General features: G+C 43.6%; 1 protein-coding gene across 1 annotated transcript in view; it reads left to right on the top strand.

Annotated features, from left to right (window-relative positions):
* The window catches only part of LOC311108418 (uronyl 2-sulfotransferase-like), a gene marked incomplete at its 5' end in the record, with an annotated part of 67,188 nt that extends 43,744 nt beyond the window's left edge, over positions 1–23,444 (top strand). Inside the window, 7 exons of the mRNA XM_084151043.1 lie at positions 1,582–1,625; positions 12,689–12,844; positions 18,078–18,157; positions 18,465–18,618; positions 22,354–22,451; positions 22,663–22,820; positions 23,054–23,444. Coding sequence (XP_084007169.1) covers positions 1,582–1,625; positions 12,689–12,844; positions 18,078–18,157; positions 18,465–18,618; positions 22,354–22,451; positions 22,663–22,820; positions 23,054–23,346 — 983 coding nt within the window. The 3' untranslated portion in view covers positions 23,347–23,444. The remainder of the gene's footprint in view (positions 1–1,581; positions 1,626–12,688; positions 12,845–18,077; positions 18,158–18,464; positions 18,619–22,353; positions 22,452–22,662; positions 22,821–23,053) is intronic.
* Positions 23,445–24,680: the final 1,236 nt, after the last annotated feature.

Here is a 24,680-nt window from a genome sequence, read left to right as displayed (position 1 = left end):
TATCTATCTATCTATCTATCTATCTATCTATCTATCTATCTATCTATCTATCTATCTATCTATCTATCTATCTATCTAGTACCAGTCAAAAGTATGGACACACCTACTCATTCAAGGGTTTTTCTATATTCTTTACTATTTTCGACAAATTTGAGACTTTTGGTTCCAAGCGTTGGGTCTTTGTGAGACGCAGAGTAGGTGAACGGATGATCTCCGCATGTGTGGTACCCACTGTGAAGCATGGAGGAGGAGGTGTGATGGTGTGGGGGTGCTTTGCTGGTGACACTGTCTGTGATTTATTTAGAATTCAAGGCACACTTAACCAGCATGGCTACCACAGCATTCTGCAGCGATATGCCATCCCATCTGGTTTGCGCTTAGTGGGACTATCATTTGTTTTTCAACAGGACAATGACCCAACACACCTCCAGGCTGTGTAAGGGTTATTTGACCAAGAAGGAGAGTGATGGAGTGCTGCATCAGATGACCTGACCTCCACAATCCCCCGACCTCAACCCAATTGAGATGGTTTGGGATGAGTTGGACCGCAGAGTGTAGGAAAAGCAGCCAACAAGTGCTCAGCATATAAAAAAACATTTTTTTTAGTCATTTAGCAGACGCTCTTATCCAGAGCGACTTACAGGAGCAATTAGGGTTAAGTGCCTTGCTCAAGGGCACATCGACAGATTTTTCACCTAGTCGGCTCGGGGATTAGAACCAGCGACCTTTCGGTTACTGGCACAACGCTCTTAACCCCTAAGCTACCTGCCTGTTGGAAAAGCATTCCAGGTGAAGCGTGTTGAGAGAATGTGTGCAAAGCTGTCATCAAGGCAAAGGGTGGCTACTTTGAAGAATCTCAAATTTGAAATATAATTTGATTTGTTTAACACTTTTTTTGGTTATTACATGATTCCATATGTGTTATTTCATAGTTTTGATGTCTTCACTATTATTCTACAATGTAGAAAATTGTTAAAATATAGAAAAACCCTTGAATGAACATGTGTTCTAAAAGCTTTGACCGGTAGTGTAGATATATCTCACTCCTTGCCTCTGAATGTTCTAGATGTGATGGGAAGTATAGTGTCTCTGGACGTGCTCCGCATGCAGAGCGGAGAAGAGGAGGCCGCTGTCTGAAGCCTGGGCCTGGAGTTGGAGAGCGGGCTGAAAGGAGAGCATAGATCCTCAGTGTGAGGCACCCTTGAAAGGCACCCTTTGTCCTGAGATGAAACGGCTTAACACTGACAGATACTATATAAATGGGCCTTTGCTCACTCATGATGACATTCCCACACTTTATGTGGATGTGAAGGCCGCTCTGTTTTTCTTAGAGGGATCGTGACCGGACGGGTTTTTTCTCTAGGTGGCTATTGACGATTGTTGTGGCTGGATATAGGTTTTTATTACACCTGTTGTCTGTCTGACATTTATTAAACACTTTGGTCACCCTTGACTTGAGATCACTAGCCTGTGGAATCTGTGCTGCCAGTGGATTTGCCATAATACAATTGAACACTGTTGGACTGTAGTCCCTCTGAATATTATCACATTCTACATATCTATACCTCTGTTTCTTCACAGGAGAATCCACGTATCTCGATGACCACGGACCCCCAGCTCCCAGGGTAAGACCATTAATAAAGCAGTCCCTCTTTCTTTTTCATCACTCCATCATTCTCTACGTCACACTTCATCTGATCCTTCGCTCTCCACCCTCTTTCTCTTTCCCTCTCCTTGTTTTTGTCTTTCTTTCACACTCCCCTTTTCTTTCCTCCATCTCTCTCTGATGTGCTGCCACTGTGTGTGTGCCAGTCCAGCCCAGGCAGGATAAGGGTGACGTCTATGTCTTGAGGAGCTGTGTGTGAACTCACTCTAAATACCAAATACTGACAAACAGACAGACACACACACATACATACACACACACTTACATACACACACACTGGGGCCTTGTGTCTGGCCAGCTGCATCGGTCTGCCTTCTATTTCTTCTCACCCTCTTTCTATCCTTTCTTTTTCAACCCTTATCCACACTTTCTTTCATCCACTAGTACCACCCTTCTACCTACCACCTTTCTATATGATTCTCTCGCCTCTTCTCTCTTTGATCCACCTCTCTTTCAGTCTCTTTTTCCTGTCTCACATTCCCCCGTCTCTCTCTCTGTGCGGTGACAGATTTATCAATCCAACTCACAAATTGGAGAATTAGAGTGTGTTTTTTTTTTGGGTGGGACACACATTTCTGTGTTTGTAAAGGTGTCTAGGCTAGCTAGATTTGGCTACGTGTTCAGAGTTTATCTGGCGTGTGTGTGTGTGTGTGTGTGTGTGTGTGTGCTTGTGTGTGAAGAGAGGTCTGGCTACGTGTCTGTTTGGAGCTGACCTAAAGTTCTGGCTGTTTTGATTAAGCCTGGTAACATTTGGCCCATGTTTATATGTTATTATGTTGACTTGGAGAGGTCTGTTGTAGTGTTGGCCACTTACCCAGGCTAACTTTGAGGTAAAGTACAAGCCATGGTATTTTCTTTGAGAGCAGGGGCTGGCCTGAACTGAACTGTCTGGACTGTGGTGATCAGTAGCGATGAGTTGGGCCAGGAGTTTTTCCTGACCACTTGACCAAGATAAACTCTGAGCTACATGGTCACATGGACAGGAATAACTGTGGATGAGAGAACTGGTGCCTGGCTCATATCAACCTTGCTTTTGTACTGCTAGGGTTTAACGGAGAGGTTGTTGGCCATCTGGAAAGGCTGACTGGTCAGAGTTGGGGATAAGCCAAAGGCAGCCAGGAACAGCTTGTATGTTTCCTAAGTCATAATGATGAATCCAAACTATTTATTTACCGTAGAACACAAACACAGTACCACTGCAATCTGTTAACTCACGGACCAGAGGGATTATAATGGAGAGAAAGGACTGATAGACTACTGTAAAGCACTGTGCTCTTGTGTGGGCTATACTGGCTGGTACTGTATTACTAATTCTACTTGTGGTTTACCCCCTCTTTTTCTTCCCTCCTTTCAGCTCAAAGTTTAGCCGCAGCTAGCTACCATTAGCAACCACATCAGAGGGTTTATACTGGGGTGGCTAAGCCCCTCTGTGATGCTGACATTGCTGTAGCCATGTCTGTCATTATGTCATCCTATCAGACAGTGATGGTAATGCTATGTCAGCGGCTAACGCTACATGAGATGTCTTATCCTCTAATTTTCCCCTTAAACTGAAGTTGTTTGGCTATTTCTGAAAGAGTCTTAGTTAAGTATAGCTTAACTGGTTCTTAATGCAGGGAATTTCTATTTTGAAGGTATTTGAAAAGTGTAAAAAGGGCTAAACTTAAATAAAAGCTAAAGCCCTCAAAATATAAGGTATAGTTACATGTAAGGAAACACGCAACATATGCAAGTCTCTCGTGTTTTGTGACACATTTCCATGAAATTGGCTGTTTGGATTCTTGGCATGCACACGTATGAACTTAGCCCTGTTTCTTTGGGCCTGTCCAAGACGAAAAACACAAAATAACAAGTAGCGACTGTTTTCCTGTTTCTTAACATATTTTATTCCCCATTGGCCAGTATTGCACTAGTTTGCTTGTGCTCCTTTTTTATTGTCTCAAATGTTCTCTGATGTGAGATGATGTCCCATTAACCATGTAGCTCAGTGAATCCGCTCCACTCTGGGTGGGAGGGGAGAGAAGAGAGATAGACAGGTAATCAGGCATACAGACGTTATCAACAGGAAGTGCAGAGTACATCCAGCATGTCCTGCCTGAGACGTCGACACGCGGAGCAGCTAGGGATGAGGATCTCTGTGCCAGCAGTGATGTAAATGCAGCACAGCCACTAACTCAAAACAGAAGTACTGTACACTATTCCCATGACAGTATGAAAATGTATGCACTCACTAACTGTAAGTCTGCTAAATGACTAAAATGTAAATGTAAAATAGTGGTAAGTAGACCTGATGTACTTTTTTTCTACAACCAACGTAGGCCTACCTTGCGAAGTTCGCTAACATTATCCCCTTTTCAACATTGTTTTTAAGAGTGTTTAAATCACGATTGCTACTGACAGACATGATAGGCGACATTGATTGATGGACCACGTCAAATTGGCTAGCTAGCTAGTAAAGTCAATATGTGACCAATCGGCTCGATTCGGCCTTGTGAAGCAAAATTTGAAATTGTGTTTTTTTACATTGGATAAAAGTAGAGACTCAGAGCTAGAAAATTGTATATCATACACTACAGTTGAGGAACAATGGGAAAGTAATTCTGCTTTGAAAGTTGATGAACTTGTAACCTCACTTTTGAGAAAATGGCCCTTAAATGTTTTGGTTAACCTACTGGAGAGATCTTCTTTGTCTACACCCATTCAGCATCGTTCACACCCTCTTAAGCTTTAGCTCCACCTATCTCTTTAAGGATTCACATGTGAGGCTATGTACTAAACAACCAAAGATTAAGACTAAAGGCTGGTTTATACTACGGGTGTGTTCGTCAATTTAATCTGGAGTGCCAGAGTGTGCTCTGGGCGTTCGTAAACACAGAGCGTTGTCAAATTGTCAGTTCAGACCGCACACTGGACACTCTGGGCGAGGAGTACGGTTGATCTGAGTGTTCTGACCTAACAACAGCAGTCAACAAAAATAAAATAAAATGGTATTTGTCACGTGCGCCGAATGAAACAGTAGACCTTACAGTGAAATGCTTACTTACAAGCCCTTAACCAACAATGTAGTTTTATGAAAAATGTATGCACTCACTAAAACTGTAAGTCGCTCTGGATAAGAGCGTCTGCTAAAATGACTAAAATGTAAAATGCAAGAAAGAATACCAAAAAAAAAGAATATGTATGTATATGTGTATATTTTATTTTTATATATATATATATATATATATATACACTGCTCAAAAAAATTAAGGGAACACTAAAATAACACATCCTAGATCTGAATGAATGAAATAATCTTATTAAATACTTTTTTTCTTTACATAGTTGAATGTGCTGACAACAAAATCACACAAAAATTATCAATGGAAATCAAATTTATCAACCCATGGAGGTCTGGATTTGGAGTCACCCTCAAAATTAAAGTGGAAAACCACACTACAGGCTGATCCAACTTTGATGTAATGTCCTTAAAACAAGTCAAAATGAGGTTCAGTAGTGTGTGTGGCCTCCACGTGCCTGTATGACCTCCCTACAATGCCTGGGCATGCTCCTGATGAGGTGGCGGATGGTCTCCTGAGGGATCTCCTCCCAGTCCTGGACTAAAGCATCTGTCAACTCCTGGACAGTCTGTGGTGCAACGTGGCGTTGGTGGATGGAGCGAGACATGATGTCCCAGATGTGCTCAATTGGATTCAGGTCTGGGGAACGGGCGGGCCAGTCTATAGCATCAATGCCTTCCTCTTGCAGGAACTGCTGACACACTCCAGCCACATGAGGTCTAGCATTGTCTTGCATTAGGAGGAACCCAGGGCCAACCGCACCAGCATATGGTCTCACAAGGGGTCTGAGGATCTCATCTCGGTACCTAATGGCAGCCAGGCTACCTCTGGCGAGCACATGGAGGCTGTGCGGCCCCCCAAAGAAATGCCACCCCACACCATGACTGACCCACCGCCAAACTGGTCATGCTGGAGGATGTTGCAGGCAGCAGAACGTTCTCCACGGCGTCTCCAGACTCTGTCACGTCTGTTACATGTGCTCAGTGTGAACCTGCTTTCATCTGTGAAGAGCACAGGGCGCCAGTGGCGAATTTGCCAATCTTGGTGTTCTCTGGCAAATGCCAAATGTCCTGCACGTTGTTGGGCTGTAAGCACAACCCCCACCTGTGGACGTCGGGCCCTCATACCACCCTCGTGGAGTCTGTTTCTGACCGTTTGAGCAGACACATGCACATTTGTGGCCTGCTGGAGGTCATTTTGCAGGACTCTGGCAGTGCTCCTCCTGCTCCTCCTTGCACAAAGGCAGAGGTAGCAGTCCTGCTGCTGGGTTGTTGCCTCCTACGGCCTCCTCCACGTCTCCTGATGTACTGGCCTGTCTCCTGGTAGTGCCACCATGCTCTGGACACTACGCTGACAGACACAGCAAACTTCTTGCCACAGCTCGCATTGATGTGCCATCCTGGATGAGCTGCACTACCTGAGCCACTTGTGTGGGTTGTAGACTCCGTCTCATGCTACCACTAGAGTGAAAGCACCGCCAGCATTCAAAAGTGACCAAAACATCAGCCAGGAAGCATAGGAACTGAGAAGTGGTCTGTGGTCACCACCTGCAAAACCAGTCCTTTATGGGGGGTGTCTTGCTAATTGCCTATAATTTCCACCTGTTTTCTATTCCATTTGCACAACAGCATGTGAAATGTATTGTCAATCAGTGTTGCTTCCTAAGTGGACAGTTTTATTTCACAGAAGTGTGATTGACTTGGAGTTACATTGTGTTGTTTAAGTGTTCCCTTTATTTTTTTGAGCAGTGTATATATACACAGTGAGGGGAAAAAAGTATTTGATCCCCTGCTGATTTTGTACGTTTGCCCACTGACAAAGAAATGATCAGTCTATAATTTTAATGGTAGGTTTATTTGAACAGTGAGAGACAGAATAACAACAAAAAAATCCAGAAAAACGCATGTCAAAAATGTTAGAAATTGATTTGCATTTTAATGAGGGAAACAAGTATTTGACCCCCTCTCAATCAGAAAGATTTCTGGCTCCCAGGTGTCTTTTATACAGGTAATGAGCTGAGATTAGGAGCACACTCTTAAAGGGAGTGCTCCTAATCTCAGTTTGTTACCTGTATAAAAGATACATGTCCACAGAAGCAATCAATCAATCAGATTCCAAACTCTCCACCATGGCCAAGACCAAAGAGCTCTCCAAGGATGTCAGGGACAAGATTGTAGACCTACACAAGGCTGGAATGGGCTACAAGACCATCGCCAAGCAGCTTGGTGAGAAGGTGACAACAGTTGGTGCGATTATTCGCAAATGGAAGAAACACAAAAGAACTGTCAATCTCCCTCGGCCTGGGGTTCCATGCAAGATCTCACCTCGTGGAGTTGCAATGATCATGAGAATGGTGAGGAATCAGCCCAGAACTACACGGGAGGATCTTGTCAATGATCTCAAGGCAGCTGGGACCATAGTCACCAAGAAAACAATTGGTAACACATTACGCCGTGAAGGACTGAAATCCTGCAGCGCCCGCAAGGTCCCCCTGCTCAAGAAAGCACATATACATGCACGTCTGAAGTTTGCCAATGAACATCTGAATGATTCAGAGGAGAACTGGGTGAAAGTGTTGTGGTCAGATGAGACAAAAATGGAGCTCTTTGGCATCAACTCAACTCGCCGTGTTTAGAGGAGGAGGAATGCTGCCTATGACCCCAAGAACACCATCCCCACCCTCAAACATGGAGGTGGAAACATTATGCTTTGGGGGTGTTTTTCTGCTAAGGGGACAGGACAACTTCACCGCATCAAAGGGACGATGGACGGGGCCATGTACCATCAAATCTTGGGTGAGAACCTCCTTCCCTCAGCCAGGGCATTGAAAATGGGTCGTGGATGGGTATTCCAGCATGACAATGACCCAAAACACACGGCCAAGGCAACAAAGGAGTGGCTCAAGAAGAGGCACATTAAGGTCCTGGAGTGGCCTAGCCAGTCTCCAGACCTTAATCCCATAGAAAATCTGTGGAGGGAGCTGAAGGTTCGAGTTGCCAAACGTCAGCCTCGAAACCTTAATGACTTGGAGAAGATCTGCAAAGAGGAGTGGGACAAAATCCCTCCTGAGATGTGTGCAAACCTGGTGGCCAACTACAAAAAACGTCTGACCTCTGTGATTGCCAACAAGAGTTTTGCCACCAAGTACTAAGTCATGTTTTTCAGAGGGGTCAAATACTTATTTCCCTCATTAAAATGCAAATCAATTTATAACATTTTTGACATGCGTTTTTCTGGATTTCAAATAAACCTACCATTTAAATTATATACTGATCATTTCTTTGTCAGTGGGCAAATGTACAACATCAGCAGGGGATCGAATACTTTTTTCCCTCACTGTATACAGTTGAAGTCGGAAGTTTACATACACCTTAGCCAAATACATTTACACTCAGTTTTTCACAATTCCTGATATTTAAACCTAGTAAAAATTCCCTGTTTTAGGTCAGCTAGGATCACCACTTTATTTTAAGAATGTGAAATGTCAGAATAATAATAGAGAGAATGATTTATTTAAGCTTTTATTTATTTCATCATTCCCAGTGGGTCAGAAGTTTACATACACTCAATTAGTATTTGGTAGCATTGCCTTTAAATTGTTTAACATTTCGGGTAGCCTTCCACAAGCTTCCCACAATATGTTGGGTGAATTTTGGCCCATTCCTCCTGACAGAGCTGGTGTAACTGAGTCAGGTTTGTAGGCCTCCTTGCTCGCACACACCTTTTCAGTTCTGCCCAAACATTTTCTATAGGATTGAGGTCAGGGCTTTGTGATGGCCACTCCAATACCTTGACTTTGTTGTGCTTAAGCCATTTTGCCACAACTTTGGAAGTATGCTTGGGGTCATTGTCCATTTGGAAGACGCATTTGCGACCAAGCTTTACCTTCCTGATTGATGTCTTGAGATGTTCCCACATAATTTTCCTTCCTCATGATGCCATCTATTTTGTGAAGTGCATCATTCCCTCCTGCAGCAAAGCATCCCAAAGCATGATGCTGCCACCCCCATGCTTCACGGTTGTGATGGTGTTCTTCGGCTTGCAAGCAACCCCCCTTTTCCTCCAAACATAACGATGGTCATTATGGCCAAAAAGTTATATTTTTGTTTCATCAGACCAGAGGACATTTCTCAAAAAAGTATGATCTTTGTCCCCATGTGCAGTTGCAAAACATAGTCTGGCTTTTTTATGGCGGTTTTGGAGCAGTGGCTTCTTCCTTGCTGAGCAGCCTTTCAGGTTATGTCGATATAGGACTTGTTTTACTGTGGATATAGATACTTTTGTACCTGTTTCCTCCAGCATCTTCACAAGGTCCTTTGCGGTTGTTCTGGGATTGATTCGCACTTTTCTCACCAAAGTACGTACATCTCTAGGAGACCGAATGCGTCTCCTTCCTGAGCGGTATGACGGATGCACGGTCGCATGGTGTTTATACTTGCGTACTATTGTTTGTACAGATGAACGTGGTACCTTCAGGTGTTTGAATACTGCTACCAAGGATGAACCAGACTTGTAGAGGTCTACAATTTTCTTTCTGAGGTCATGGCTGATTTCTTTTGATTTTCCCATGATGTCAAGCAAAGAGGCACTGAGTTTGAAGGTAGGCCTTGAAATACATAATAATAATAATAATAATAATAATATGCCATTTAGCAGACGCTTTTATCCAAAGCGACTTACAGTCATGCGTGCATACATTTTTTGTGAATGGATACATCCACAGGTACACCTCCAAATGACTCAAATGATGTCAATTAGCCTATCAGAAGCTTTTAAAGCCATGACATCATTTTCTGGAATTTTCCAAGCTGTTTAAAGGCACAGTCAACTTAGTGTATGTAAAATTATGACCCACTGGAATTGTGATACAGTGAATTATAAGTGAAATAATCTGTCTGTAAACAATTGTTGGAAAACTGTGTGTGTGTATGTGTATATATATATATATATATATATATATATATATATATATATATATATATATATATACATACACACAATATATATATATATATATATATATATATATATATATATATATATATATATATATATATATATATATATATATATATATAAACACACATACACCCATACATATACATCTATATATACAGTGGGGAGAATTTGATACACTGCCGATTTTGCAGGTTTTCCTACTTACAAAGCATGTAGAGGTCTGTAATTTTTATCATAGGTACACTTCAACGGTGAGAGACGGAATCTAAAACAAAAATCCAGAAAATCACATTGTATGATTTTTAAGTAATTAATTTGCATTTTATTGCATGACATAAGTATTTGATACATCAGAAAAGCAGAACTTAATATTTGGTACAGAAACCTTTGTTTGCAATTACAGAGCTCATACATTTCCTGTAGGTCTTGACCAGGTTTGCACACACTGCAGCAGGGATTTTGGCCCACTCCTCCATTCAGACCTTCTCCAGATCCTTCAGGTTTCGGGGCTGTCGCTGGGCAATAAGGACTTTCAGCTCCCTCCAAAGATTTTCTATTGGGTTCAGGTCTGGAGACTGGCTAGGCCACTCCAGGACCTTGAGATGCTTCTTACGGAGCCACTCCTTAGTTGCCCTGGCTTTGTGTTTCGGGTCGTTGTCATGCTGGAAGACCCAGCCACGACCCATCTTCAATGCTCTTACTGAGGGAAGGAGGTTGTTGGCCAAGATCTCGCGATACATGGCCCCATCCATCCTCCCCTCAATACGGTGCAGTCGTCCTGTCCCCTTTGCAGAAAAGCATCCCCAAAGAATGATGTTTCCACCTCCATGCTTCACGGTTGGGATGGTGTTCTTGGGGTTGTACTCATCCTTCTTCTTCCTCCAAACACGGCGAGTGGAGTTTAGACCAAAAAGCTATATTTTTGTCTCATCAGACCACATGACCTTCTCCCATTCCTCCTCTGGATCATCCAGATGGTAATTGGCAAACTTCAGACGGGCCTGGACATGTGCTGTCTTGAGCAGTGGGACCTTGCGTGCGCTGCAGGATTTTAATCCATGACGGCGTAGTGTGTTACTAATGGTTTTCTTTGAGAGTGTGGTCCCAGCTCTCTTCAGGTCATTGACCAGGTCCTGCTGTGTAGTTCTGGGCTGATCCCTCACCTTCCTCATGATCATTGATGCCCCACGAGGTGAGATCTTGCATGGAGCCCCAGACCGAGGGTGATTGACCGTCATCTTGAACTTCTTCCATTTTCTAATAATTGCGCCAACAGTTGTTGCCTTCTCACCAAGCTGCTTGCCTATTGTCCTGTAGCCCATCCCAGCCTTGTGCAGGTCTACAATTTTATCCCTGATGTCCTTACACAGCTCTCTGGTCTTGGCCATTGTGGAGAGGTTGGAGTCTGTTTGATTGAGTGTGTGGACAGGTGTCTTTTATACAGGTAACGAGTTCAAACAGGTGCTCATAGCTTTGCACACTCTTGGCATTCTCTCAACCAGCTTCTCCTGGAATGCTTTTCCAACAGTCTTGAAGGAGTTCCCACATATGCTGAGCACTTGTTTGCTGCTTTTCCTTCACTCTGCGGTCCAACGCATCCCAAACCATCTCAATTGGGTTGAGGTCGGGGGATTATGGAGGCCAGGTCATCTGATGCAGCACTCCATCACTCTCCTTCTTGGTAAAATAGCCATTACACAGCCTGGAGGTGTGTTGGGTCATTGTCCTGTTGAAAAATAAATGATAGTCCCACTAATTCCAAACCAGATGGGATGGCATATCACTGCAGAATGCTGTGGTAGCCATACTGGTTAAGTGTGCCTTGAATTTTAAATAAATTACAGTCTGTGTCAACATCAAAGCACCCCCACACCATTACACCTCCTCCTCCTTGCTTTACGGTGGGAAATACATATGCAGAGATCATCCGTTCACCCACACCGTGTCTCACAAAGACACAGCAGTTGGAACCAAAAATCTCAAATTTGGACTCCAGACCAAAGGACAAATTCCCACCGGTCTAATGTCCATTACTCGTGTTTCTTGACCCAAGCAAGTCTCTTCTTCTTATTGGTGTCCTTTAGTAGTGGTTTCCTTGCAGCAATTCGACCATGAAGGCCTGATTCACGCAGTCTCCTCTGAACAGTTGATGTTGAGATGTGTCTGTTACTTGAACTCTGTGAAGCATTTATTTGGGCTGCAATTTCTGAGCTGCTGCTCGGCCATGGAAAACCATTTCATGAAGCTCCCGGCGAACAGTTATTGTGCTGAGGTTGCTTCCAGAGGCAGTTTGGAACTCGGTAGTGGGTGTTGCAACCGAGGACAGACGATTTTTACGCACTATGCGCTTCAGCACTCGGTGGTCCAGTTCTGTGAGCTTGTGTGGCCTACCACTTTGTGGCTGTGCCGTTGTTGCTCCTAGACATTTCCACTTCACAATAACAGCCCTTACAGATGACCAGGGCAGCTCTAGCAGGGCAGAAATGTGATGAACTGACTTGTTGGAAAGGTTGCCTCCTATGACGGTGCCACGTTGAAAGTCACAGCTCTTCAGTTAGGCCATTCTACTGCCAATGTTTGTCTATGGAGATTGCATGGATGTATGCTCGATTTTATACACCTGTCAGCAATGGGTGTGGCTGAAATAACCGAATCCACTCATTTGAAGGGGTGTCCACATACCTTTGTATATATAGTGTATCTGCAGGATTGCGGGGCATCGGGGGTCTAGTGAGAACAGCCCCTGGGAAGTCAGAGAGGAAGAACAGAGTGACAGTTGAGAGAAATTAGGGGTCCAACCCCTTTGGCAGTGTATTTTCATTTTCTTCACTTACCTGGTGTCATGTTTAAGCTGTACCTAACATTATTCTTAGCCTTATCTTTACCTTATTTTACCTTCCTAAGGCAATAATCAGTGGGTTTGATGAACTAATTGTTCTTTGATTAGATAGTTGTTGCGTGTCCTCACTCAGCAGTGTGTGTTCTCTTGTGTTCCCCCTTGCAGGTGCTGCCGTTCCCCAGTCAGGTGGTGTATAACCGTGTGGGGAAGTGTGGCAGCAGGACAGTGGTCATCCTACTGAGGTTACTGGCAGAGAGACATCAGTTCAACCTTATCTCCTCAGACATCCACAACAAGACACGCCTCACCAAACATGAACAGGTAAGACAGGGGTGGGGAGAGAGATATGGAGGGAGATGGGTGGTGGTGGAGGGGGTGTACGTTAGTGATGCGCGGGTCAGCTCTTTGTTCACCCGCAACCACCCGCAATTCCTAATAACCGATCCGCAACCGCCCAACTATATGTGATAAAGTGAATATCTGAGGCCCGCACCCAACCCTAACCTGCAAATATAGAATATGCGCTTTACAGTTCCCTTTATTTCTCTTGAACATTTATTGAACAATGATAGAGGAGTGGGGAGGGTTGCCTTGTTGTATGATGACTGGAAGGAGCCACAATACCTTTGTGCCTTTATTGAGTGATGTTCTAATGCTTCCACTTTAAGCTGTAGTACAGCAGGCTATTGTATTGTCCATCAGTTTTTCTAATAACAGGCTAAAGGGATGGGTATGTCTTTTCATGATTTCCGAGAGCATCTTAAGGACATCAACACAGCATTTATGGAGGAAGTGCTGCATGTGTTTAAAGCCGCTTCCCTCAGAGACATGTTGAAATGCCAGGCTGTGCCACTGGAAATGCCAACACAAATGCCAACGTCAATGAAAACATTACTGAATGGCAGTAATTCTGAAGGATTTTAAAAAACTGTCATTCTCTCAGAGGGGAGGGACCCCTGGCTTTCTCATGGGTTTTGAGAAGTAGGGGAGGGGAGGACGCGAGGAGTATGCAATTGAGATTCTCCCAACATCTCTCTCCCTTTCTGTTCATCTTCCTTTATTCTAGTGGTATTTTGGGGAAATTAGAAAGCTGACTAGGCACACCTGTCTTGTGGTAGGACCCCTCTTGGGCGTCCTCCATCAGTGCCAGAGCAATACAAATATGTTTTTCCTGTGTTTTGTATCATACTGTACAACAACTGATGAAACTAACACTGTAAAAGTGTGTGTTTTTTTAATCTGTGTTATTTACTGATACTTGCTGGTTGAAAATACAACTTTCAAATCAGCTGGTTTGCTTTGGCAGGAGTTTTGGCTTGCCTGGTGTTAGCACCAGGCAGTAATTTGGTTAAAAGACCAATAACAAAGAGTTCCAAACCTCTCTGCCAATAACAGCTAGTAATAACAGTTTTCAGTAAATTATTTGATATTGATATAAAAAAAAAAACATGCTGCATTGACAGACTTTCTCAGAATCCTGAAAGAGGAAGAGAATGATGATGAATTTCTGTGCTATTCTCTATATGGTCATGTTTCATATCCTCATAGGACTTTTCCATCAGTGTTTAACTGTACTGGAGAAATCTGTTTCTCAAGTTATTTCAACCACTTTTGAATGTTTGAATGGTCAGTAAATGCTAAATATTCATAGACATTACTGACCCATTAGATTTGAAGTACATATTAAATTAAAGCTAATATTTAAACTGTTAGTTGTTTACTCATTCGTCAAGACTGAATGCGTGGCTTTACACGGTGTCAGAACACCAATAGAATCATTAAGCCTCTGGAAAAGAGAGACCTAAAACACTTCTGTTAACGGTCCACTAACACGTCCTCTCAGAGCAGCTGTGTGTGTGTGTGTTTGCGTGCTTGTTGACTTATGCAGATCCCGATTGCATGCTCTCTAAGTTTAGAGACGCTGGTATCCTTAGCTCCAGTCTGTCTGGGGACTGGAGTGTTAGACCATTATCCTTTGGCTAAGCCAGTGGCCTGCTAATGCATTTGCCCAGAACCGACGCTCTCAGCCTGGGTAGCCAAGTAGCCAAGGTCCCCTAGCCTCTGGAGCCCTACTTACCCACATTGCATAGTGATCTGTGTGTGTCTCTCTATAGCAGAGGTACAGGACCTGAGGGAGTGATGGGTTTTTTTCAGCTTGGTCAGAAATAGCAACACAGCCTTTTTCTGAGTTTCACTGTGTTGCTATGTGATGCTGGGTTCTCTCTCTCACCAAAGATGCAAACAGACACAGCTCTGCCATGGATCTCATGTACCTGTATACTAGCTACAACAGATACCCAAACATTGAGAAGGTCCGGCTCTGGCTTGGAGTAGCAGACTTTTCCAATACTTTCCAATATAAATAAAAAAGGGGAATGTCTGACTGTTTTGCTGCTCTTAATATTTTAATAAAACATTGGTAATGTACATAAGGGTACTGTGTGTGCCTTCACTGGCAAAATCAATGCCATAAACAATTGCGATACCACTAAGACCAGCTTTTGGTCGATCTTATATCCCTAGTTACGCTCACTGAAATTGGCATATTTGTGCACGTTTTTAAGGACACACCCTCCCATCTCAGCGCAAGTGAGCGGATGTTAGACAGGCAAATTGCTGAACCTGTCGTAAGGGCTGGAAAATGCTAGTGCACCAGTTTTTAAATGACGAAATTGCTAACTAACGTGTGTTTGACACTTGGGCCTTCTTACCGCCAGCCGAAAATAGAGCCATTGGAGTGTTGATTTGCAGCTGAACCAAAAAACACATATCTGGTTGACAACAGCCTATGTTGCATCAATATTAGTCAGAAACATTGATTCTTGTGTAAAAATTGACTACAACGTGTAAATAGCATAATTTTGGTCATAAAGTCAGTATCTTCCCAAACGTAGATTTGTGACATTGTTACGTTCCTAGATCCGTTGGATATTTGAGAGTTGGGTTTTGATTTCGATCATGCCCACTTGCCCACTAGCACGGGATGGTAATGCCTAGGGAGAATTGTCATGCACGGAGACACAGCTGTGCAGATTGCGCTCTATCCAATCGTAGTAGCAGAACCTACAGTCAGTGAGACAGACCTGCCTCGGGCTTGTTTACCTGTACTACAGTGTGTAGCTTGTGCTTTATGTACAATAGTTTGACAGCTTGCTGAAGTTGTAGACATATTCTCAGAAATCAGTCCCGAGCGCAGCAGCAGCTCACTCAATAGTCTGCAGTGCACTACTAGCTTTCATGCAAATGTTTTTACTTGAGAAATACGACACCAAACACCTTAGCTAGATGAGAAAAAAAGAAGAAAGCGCAGTGATACTATCAAGAGCAGTGATACTATCAAGAGCAGTGATACTATCAAGAGCAGTGTCCGGGTTTCTTCTTTTTTTCTCATCTTATTCAACTGTTACCATGCACCTGCAAAAAAAGATAGCTCAGATGTGTGAGTCAAATTGTTCCGAGAATGTTAAGAAACAACGTGCTTCTGTGGGAATTTCAGTACTTCAGCATTTCCTGCAGGTTTCCTCATGGTTCTATTTAAAGTAATGTTCTCAAATTGTTCCAAGAACGTTAAGAAAACTTTCCATAAAAACCACAAGAAAACTTTAGTAATGTTCAGAGAATGTTGTAATAATGTTATTTAAAAACATATATTCCGTTATCAGCATCAACAAAACGTTATCCTCTATCCTGTTAGGTGTGTTGGCCACACCCACTAACTGGCCACACCTGATCTAAATGAGTGCTTGTTTCCTTTGAAATGGGGTCTGTTTGGATAGAAAAAAAACAACATGGCATGCTAGCTCCATCCTGGTGGCGCAGTGGAATCATTCCATGGATAGAGAACGTTAATAAAACCTCCCAGGAAAACTTTCAGGGAACCATAGTAAAACATTCTTAGAACCTACCTGCAACCTAAAAATGTAAGTTCCCAGAACAGGTGACATTTTCACTTCCATTCTCAGAACGTTTAAAAATTGTTCCCAGAACGTTTAAAAATTGTTCCCAGAACCAATGGGAAACAAAAAACATACGTTCCCACAACTTCCAAGGAACCAAATGTGTAAGCTGGGCTAAGACCTCCTCAGCAAAATATCAACATTAATTAGAGATTTCTTGATTTATCTTAATTCTATTCATTCTGACTACTTTGAGAGTGAAAGAGGGACAAACAACAGCACACGCACATTGAACCACACCCCCAAGATCCAGGTTAAAGAAGGATTTTTAAGCCTTGAGACAATTGAGACATGGATTGTGTATGTGTGCCATTCAGAAGTGGAATGGGCAAGTGCCTTTGAACAGGGTATGGTAGAAGGTACCAGCCGCACCAGTTTGTGTAAAGAACTGCAACGCTTCTGGGTTTTTCACGCTCAACAGTTTCCCATGTATATCAAGAATGGTCCACCACCCAAAGGACATCCAGCCAACTTGACACAACTGTGGGAAGCATTGGCGTCAACATGGGCCAGCATCCCTGTGGAACGCTTTCAACCCTTTTTAGAGTCCATGCCCCAATGAATTGAGAAAAACACATACAGAAATGGTGAGTTCAGCCCGCCATTTAAAGCTGCTAATCATAAACACTTGTTCCATTCCAAAACACAGTGACAAAAGATGTCAACAAAAGATTTCTAATGCTATCACACTACATAACAAGTCTAGATAACAAGCGACTAGATAACAAGTCACACTAGGTATCAAGGCCTCCACCTTTTTCCTTCGGTCTATTTGTCCATTTAAGTAATGTTGTTGAGCTCAGCCAAGGTTATGACAGGGTCAGACCCCAGTAGTTAGGTCGTTGGCCACCCCTCCATCATTTCCCTTTCCCTCCTGTCCCATCTCCAAGCCCCAGGGATCAGGGCCAGGTGTGACCACCACCATGGAGCTCACCTGGGGCTACAGGTCTGGACCTGTCTCTCCATGCAGGCCTGGGGAACCACAGGGGTGGAGAACACTCACCTAGGCTGGGATAATGTGAAACACAGAACTGTGAATGATGATATTTTACAGTACATAATGCAAACATTTCATCGTTCCAATCTCTGCTAGCCGTTTCACAGAATGAAACCTGAAGACAGTGTTTTGGTTAGATGTTTTCTTTTTCTCTGTGTGTTTTCAGAAAGTCCTGGCCATCACCAGCACACTAGATACAGATGGGCTTTATCAACAGGAAGCCCCACTGAGGGCTAACATAACATGTGATGTAATTTAGCTGCTCTCAATAGTGGGAGATGAGGGGATCAGGGATCTCGTTCCAGCCTGTATGACGTGAGGTTCTGGCACAGTCGACATGGGGTCTCCAACACAATTATGTTGATGTTAGGCTCTAGCACAGTGAGATGGAACCTCCTAATTGATTTCTCTGCTGAATCCAACATGTGTAATAAATTACAGATATTCCATCATCGCCTATTAAAGCACACAAGGGTTTAGTAAATATGGGTCTAAATGTACTCTGTGTTTGGTTCTGGTTCCATCCTGGAGAGATATACTGTTTTTGATACAAGTATAGACTTGGACAGTAATTTCTCTTGATGTGTGTGTGTGTGTTCAGGTGGACCTTATGAGGAACATCAGCAACATCCCTCAGCCCTTCCTGTACACCAGACATGTCCACTTCCTCAACTTCACCAGGTAACTACAGCAGAGCACACTACGTATGACAACTGACACAGTGATGCCAAGATCTCAATGGCACACAGAATCAGCTAAAACAGTGGAGTTTACTATTCTTGCTATGCCTGGACAAAGTTGAATTGAAACTGCTCCTATAGTTTACATTTTCACAAAAGCCTTGACTAATGGATATCAAGAGAGGAAATTTAATTGTATGCCCATCTCCTTATCAACTAGGCCCAAATACTGCCCCACTGTGGAAAACCTTATACTATGTGTATACTGTATAAATGTGTGTCCATCCATCTGCCCCTCTGTCTGTCAGGTTCAGGATAGAGCAGCCCGTCTACATCAACATCATACGGGACCCCATTAGCCGTTTCCTCTCCAACTACTTCTTCCGACGTTTCGGGGACTGGAGGGGTGAGCAGAACCACCTCATCCGAACGCCAGGGATGAAGGATGATGAGAGATACCTGGTGAGACTCCTTCTTTATTGATAGAACTCTATCAACCTCTCTCCCTCTCTTTTTCCATCTTTCATGTCGGGGCCAACAGCCTAGGCCTTTGCTCTCCTGGTCTTCTTTCCATAAGCAGCATCAGTGTAATGGTATGAAGGCTAATGGTCCAGAATATTAATGAAGTCGAGTGTCATTCTGACTTCAACAGTAACTGTACTGTATGACTGAGTTATTAGCTTGTACACAGTCCTTCCATGTCTCCACCTGTTTCATCGTCAGCCAGGCAGGGGCAATTCTAGGATTTTTTTAGTTGGGTGGCAAAGGGGGGATCAAGAACCAGTCATGGGTGGCCATGGGAAATCAGCAAATTGTGTCACAAATAGCGTTTAAATTTTGCTTAAAATACAGTGCATTGTATTGAAGAACTGTTTCAACTGTTAATTTGTATATCCCCTAATTTATTCAAATAAATATATTTGAAAATGAACATAGGGGAAATATTAATGTTAGATACATCAAGTTCAGTGGTAACTCCCCCTCCAAATATTTATTTTCCCCTCCAAGGAATTTTTTGAAAGCTGATTTAGGTCTACTGCATTTGTACACCATTTAAAAGATCTAAAATGCTATTTGGAGAACAGCAAAAACAAGCAACAATTACCCACTGTTTTTCTTCTCACCATAGTGGCAAAATGGAGAACTAATCAAGTGAGGTAAAGCATAATGTACTGTATTAGTTACAGCCTTGTGGTATTGGATTTAGGAAGCCCTGCAAGAGTTCCTTGTAGCAGTTCTACAATAAAAACCATAGGTATAGTACTTGAAGATAAACAGTACGTGATGTGGCATGGGAAGGAAGGGTAACAAATATTTTGCCCCTTGTGGGGCATTCCTCCATCGCTCCCTTGCTCTCAACACAGAACTGCCCAGAACTCAATTACAGACTTGACTGAGTTAGACCACATCTGACAGTTAGTTAGAGACCTGAACTCTGTCTGTCTCTCTGTCTCTATGTCTGTCTGTCTGTGTTGTTTTCTTCTGCAGTAGGCAACTCAATACTCAGTGGTGATATTTGTCTCATGCTTTTCTAATGACATTTACTGCTTTCGTTTCATCCTCAAACTGTCGTTTCTATGTGAGGTCCCATTTTAAGTAAGGTTCAAAAGGTAAGGCATGCAGTGTCGTTAGTGCTGGGCTGGATTGGTATAATCTGTGTAGAGATGGAGTCAGTCAGCTAACATGCAATAGGAATTCCTCTTACTGCTCCTCCAATCACCCATGCTTGTGGGTAGACACACACGTACGCACGCACACACACACACCAGTGCGTTGTCAAAGGCCCTCACAACAACCATAAAACACATTGAGCCAGCAACATTAGCAAACACACACAGTGAAATGAATATCATCGTGGCTAGAGTGAGTCTGAGTCTGACTGTGAGTAATTAAGTTCTGCTCAGCGTCCCAGGAGTACCGGAGCATTTGAGTTGAGTTATTAAAGTATGCAGCGAAAAGGGCCCCCTACTACAGTAAAGGGGGGCTGCCGCTGTGCTACCCTGGCAGGCTCACTTGAGTGTGTGTGTGTGTGTGTGTGCGTGCGTGCGTGTTAATCCTGTTAGCACCCTAGCCTGGCCCATACGTCCCACTGTGTGTGTGGTGAGTTGCTACTGTGTCAACACCCTTAGCCAATTCAATCTGCACCATATAATTCAGCAGGGTCTTTTCCTCTCTCTTCCCCCTGTAGTGCAGCAGCAAAACAGCAGGCCTGGTGTGCATTAGTCCAGCAGAGCCCTGCTCAGAGCCCTGCTCTGTGTGTACAGGAGGTGTCAATGAAAGAACACTGTCAGTTTCCTCAACCAGGCCTTGTCTCTGCTAATTTATTATTGAAACATTCCTGTGGTAGACTTCTTACCTTTTTCCATCGGCCCCACTCTCTCTTTACAGACAAACACACATGCACTCACGCACACACACACATACGTATACACACGGTCATGTGAACACACACACATTCTCTCTCTCATATATACAGTCATGTGAACACGCACACACAAGCACATGCTTTTGTAGTGAGTTATTTGGCTATGAATCATGTATACTCTAGCTGAAAGAGTGACTGACCAGTGTGCTAGACTGAGAGGGGAGTTGGCTTCTAACCAGGTCCGTCTACCTGATCTACCCTCACGGTTCACTCCCCCCCCAACACACACACACACACACACACAAACTTCACAGAGGATGCCCTGGCGGACACCCAGCATCGTTCATGCCAAGGCATCTCTTGTCTTCTTGTCCACGGTCTGTGATCACGGAGGGAAGGAGATGAGGCCCAGAAGGGCTTTAAGAATTGGGACACAGTCATTCTTATAGGGTCTCTATTGACAGTAACACAATGCTTGTGTGTTCTGGGTTCTCTTCAGTTCTTGTGGTTCATTTGAAGCCTCTTCTTGTTGTTCTGCTCGCGATTGTCAGTGAATGTACCTACCCAGTCCAAATGCAGAGCAGCAGATCTGAGAGACCGTTCAGAGGAGATAAAAAAAGCACACAGCATTATGTGTGGATTTATTTAAAATCAAAGTTTAGCTTGAACTGATATCTTTATTAATTTAAATGACTGAGAATATTGCTTCCTGTGTTAACAGGTCTGTGTCAGTCAGTCAGACAGTCAGTCAGAGGTATATTGCCCCCTGGTGGGCTACTGAAGGAATTATATACTCTAAAACTATCATCGACAAAGACAGGAAGAGACGGGTGTCCTTTTCTCTCATATTGTTTTGACCGCAGGCTTTGTGGGTTTAAGAGGAAATGAATTATGTTTTTTGGGTGGAGTAATAGAGAGAGAGAGAGAGAGAGAGAGAGAGAGAGAGAGAGAGAGAGAGAGAGAGAGAGAGAGAGAGAGAGAGAGAGAGAGAGAGAGAGAGAGAGAGAGAGAGAGAGAGAGAGAGAGAGAGAGAGAGAGAGAGAGAGAGAGAGAGAGAGAGAGAGAGAGAGAGAGAGAGAGAGAGAGAGAGAGAGAGAGAGAGAGAGAGAGAGAGAGAGAGAGAGAGAGAGAGAGAGAGAGAGAGAGAGAGAGAGAGAGAGAGAGAGAGAGAGAGAGAGAGAGAGACAGAGAGAGACAGAGAGAGACAGAGACAGAGAGAGAGACCACTCCTTTATGTGTTTTTAATCATTCTCTCTCTTTCTTTTTTAATTTGGTCTCAGTGGGCCTCCCTCGTTCAGCCCACTGGCCTAGGACGTTTATTTATTTTTTCACTGAGGCGGTGGGTTATTTTGACAGGAGGAAGAGAAGATGTTGGGATGCTGGTAGCATGGCCAACATAATGTGGATAGCTGAGGAGACCAAAGGTTGCCCTCGTTTTCTGTTTGTTTTGTTTGCATTACTGGTCAGTTAACTGTCATCATTCTGGACAGAGAATAATAGCATCAACCTCTGACTACATTTTGCTCTTGCACTCCCAGATTACCTAATATCTGAATTGTGGATATGAAGCTGCATGTCTTATTTAGGCTGTCAGAAAGTGGTATGGAGCTAGAGTGTCTTTACCAACGATAACCATGAGAAAAGCATTACGAGGTCCTAAGAGAGAGGAAGACTTGGTGAAGGGTTCCCCCTAGTGAGAGTAATGTAGAATTACAGTAATGTTTTCATTTCCCATTATTCTTGCAGAAAAGTAGGTGTCAACCTGAAGATGATTGTCTGTCTTTCTGACTGTGTTTCTGATTGGCTGTCTCTTCTGTCTCCCTCCTGTCCAGGACATCAACGTCTGCATCCTGGAGAATTACCCAGAATGCTCCAACCCCAGACTCTTCTACATCATCCCGTATTTCTGTGGACAGCACCCACAGTGCCGGTAAGAAGATCTGTATTGCACCAGCGAATCAGGCTCCAAATTTGGAGTAAAGAAATGTTGTAATAGTTACACATTGTCCTGGCTGGTATTCATATTTTTGCGACTGGTAGTGTTCAGGAAAGTATTAGTGGTATTAGAATTATCATTGGTTATCATTTCCTCTGGGTTGCCAGATATTTTCCTCTGACTGTGTCTGTTCTGTGCGTTTCAGAGAGCCGGGAGTATGGGCTCTGGAGAGGGCCAAACAGAACGTTCTAGAAAACTTTCTTATCGTGGGGATCCTAGAGGAGCTGGAAGATGTGCTGCTCCTTCTAGAGAGACTGTTACCTCATTACTTTACTGACGTACTCAACATCTACAAGAGCCCAGGTACAGACATACACAAGCACACCCTGGCCTGTAAAAACCTTGTTACACTGGGTTTAAATCATTCAAATTTAAAGGAATATTTAACACCAAAATCAAAGTTTGTCAGAAGTTTATTTTCATACCTCAAAAATGGTCTACAGTAACTCTTCACCTTGATGGCTGACAATATGTCTTCTCTTCACATTTTAACCATACTTCCTGTTCTGTTTCTTTGTTTCCGCCCCTTCCTGCAGACTACAGGAAGATGGGGAACATGACTGGCACGGTGCGTAAACACACACCCACTCTGGAAGCCCTTCAGGTGCTATACCACCACATGCGCTACGAGTACGACTTCTACAACTTCATCCGAGACCAGTTCCACCTGATGAAGAAGAAGATTGGCCTAAAGTCGGTCTCCCGACCCACTGCCCACCAGGCCTCCCTCCTAAGAGAGCTGGCCCTCCAAACTCCAGAGCCCCTGGACGAAGACGAGGAGCTGGAGACCGACCTTGAGGACGCCAACAGCTGGTTCGTCCAGCCCTGACCGTTCCCGTGGCGACTGAAGACTTTACCAGCGGCTGGTTGGCTGGAGGTGGCGTGAGAAGGGGGCAGGGAATACGCCCTGTCTGTCAGCATTCCCAGGAGGACCCTGATGCCCGTGTTTTTACGGGCTCCATTTTCCGTTTGGCTCGGACTCTCTGCTCACGGCTGAGGACCTTGGGAGTGGGCGGATGGATGGATGGATGGACGAACTGCCATATTTAAAGATTGACTAGAATAATGGAAAATATTTGTATCTTTAAAAAGCTAACTTTGGTTGCTTTAAGGTTTTATTTTTTGTTTTGTTTTGTTGGTTTGAGGCCATCCTGTTGGGGGTATCTCCGGGTGAGATAAGACGAGAGATTTGGACCTATGAACTCATTAGGAAATGTTTTCAATGTTGAGGGAAGGGCTGCATCTTTGGATCAGGAGAAATTCAAAGACACCAACAAAGGTGCTGGGATGATGGGGGGGATGGGGTGAAGGATTGGGGTGAGGTGTGAGAGGGTGAAGAGGGGTGGAAGAGAGGATGATGAAATTGGAGGAGTTGTGTGTAACAGGTCTATTGTTAGTGCTTGACCACTCCGTCTTTTCCTGTCCCTCCCAGACTATTTTCCTCTCCCCGTCTTTTCCCCTTATTTTCTCTCTCTCCCCCACACTCTGCCTGTTTTAAGGGCCCTGTTTTTAAAGTGTGATTAAAAGTGCCAAACTGTTTAATGCTGTTTCATAGTCATAGACTTCTCTAAGTGCCAAACCTAACCAAGTGGGGTCAGACTATGGTGGGGTCAGACTTCCTATAAAAACCCTGTTTAGGAGGATCCACTGCTCACAGTGGGGGGGGTGACGTGGTTTAGCTCAAATGTGACAGTGTCTATGCATAACACAATCGGTTTACTTTGCTTAACAGATGTCGAAATTATTTAAGATGGTCAAATGGCAAGAAGAGCACCCAACTATGAATTCAGAGAATTCCAAATGTGTGTCTACGATTGGATTTGACATTTGTCAAACTGACAATGTATGAAGATGGGTTGAATATTTTGGGACATAACTTGGGAAATATTGAGAAAATATGATGTTGATTGGTGAAAATGTATGTTTGTCCTCAAATGTTGATGTCTCCATAAGACAGAGCATTGATGTTTGACATCCTACAACAACAAAAAACACTCAAATAAAAAAATTGTTTAAAAGATCGAGCTGAAGGATGAAACATTTTTAATCCAAAGCTTTACCTGAACTCACCAAATGAAATGACTATTTGTTTAGTCTTAACACACTGCACTTAATATTATTTGAGGTTGTTCAACTTCGGATTGTTGGTTACAGTAATGTCTA

Source organism: Coregonus lavaretus (genome assembly GCF_964263955.1).
Source record: "Coregonus lavaretus genome assembly, chromosome: 33".
In the NCBI taxonomy this organism is placed as follows: domain Eukaryota; kingdom Metazoa; phylum Chordata; class Actinopteri; order Salmoniformes; family Salmonidae; genus Coregonus; species Coregonus lavaretus.
Note: the sequence above shows the minus strand (reverse complement) of the source record. Positions and strands in the feature narration are given on the sequence as shown.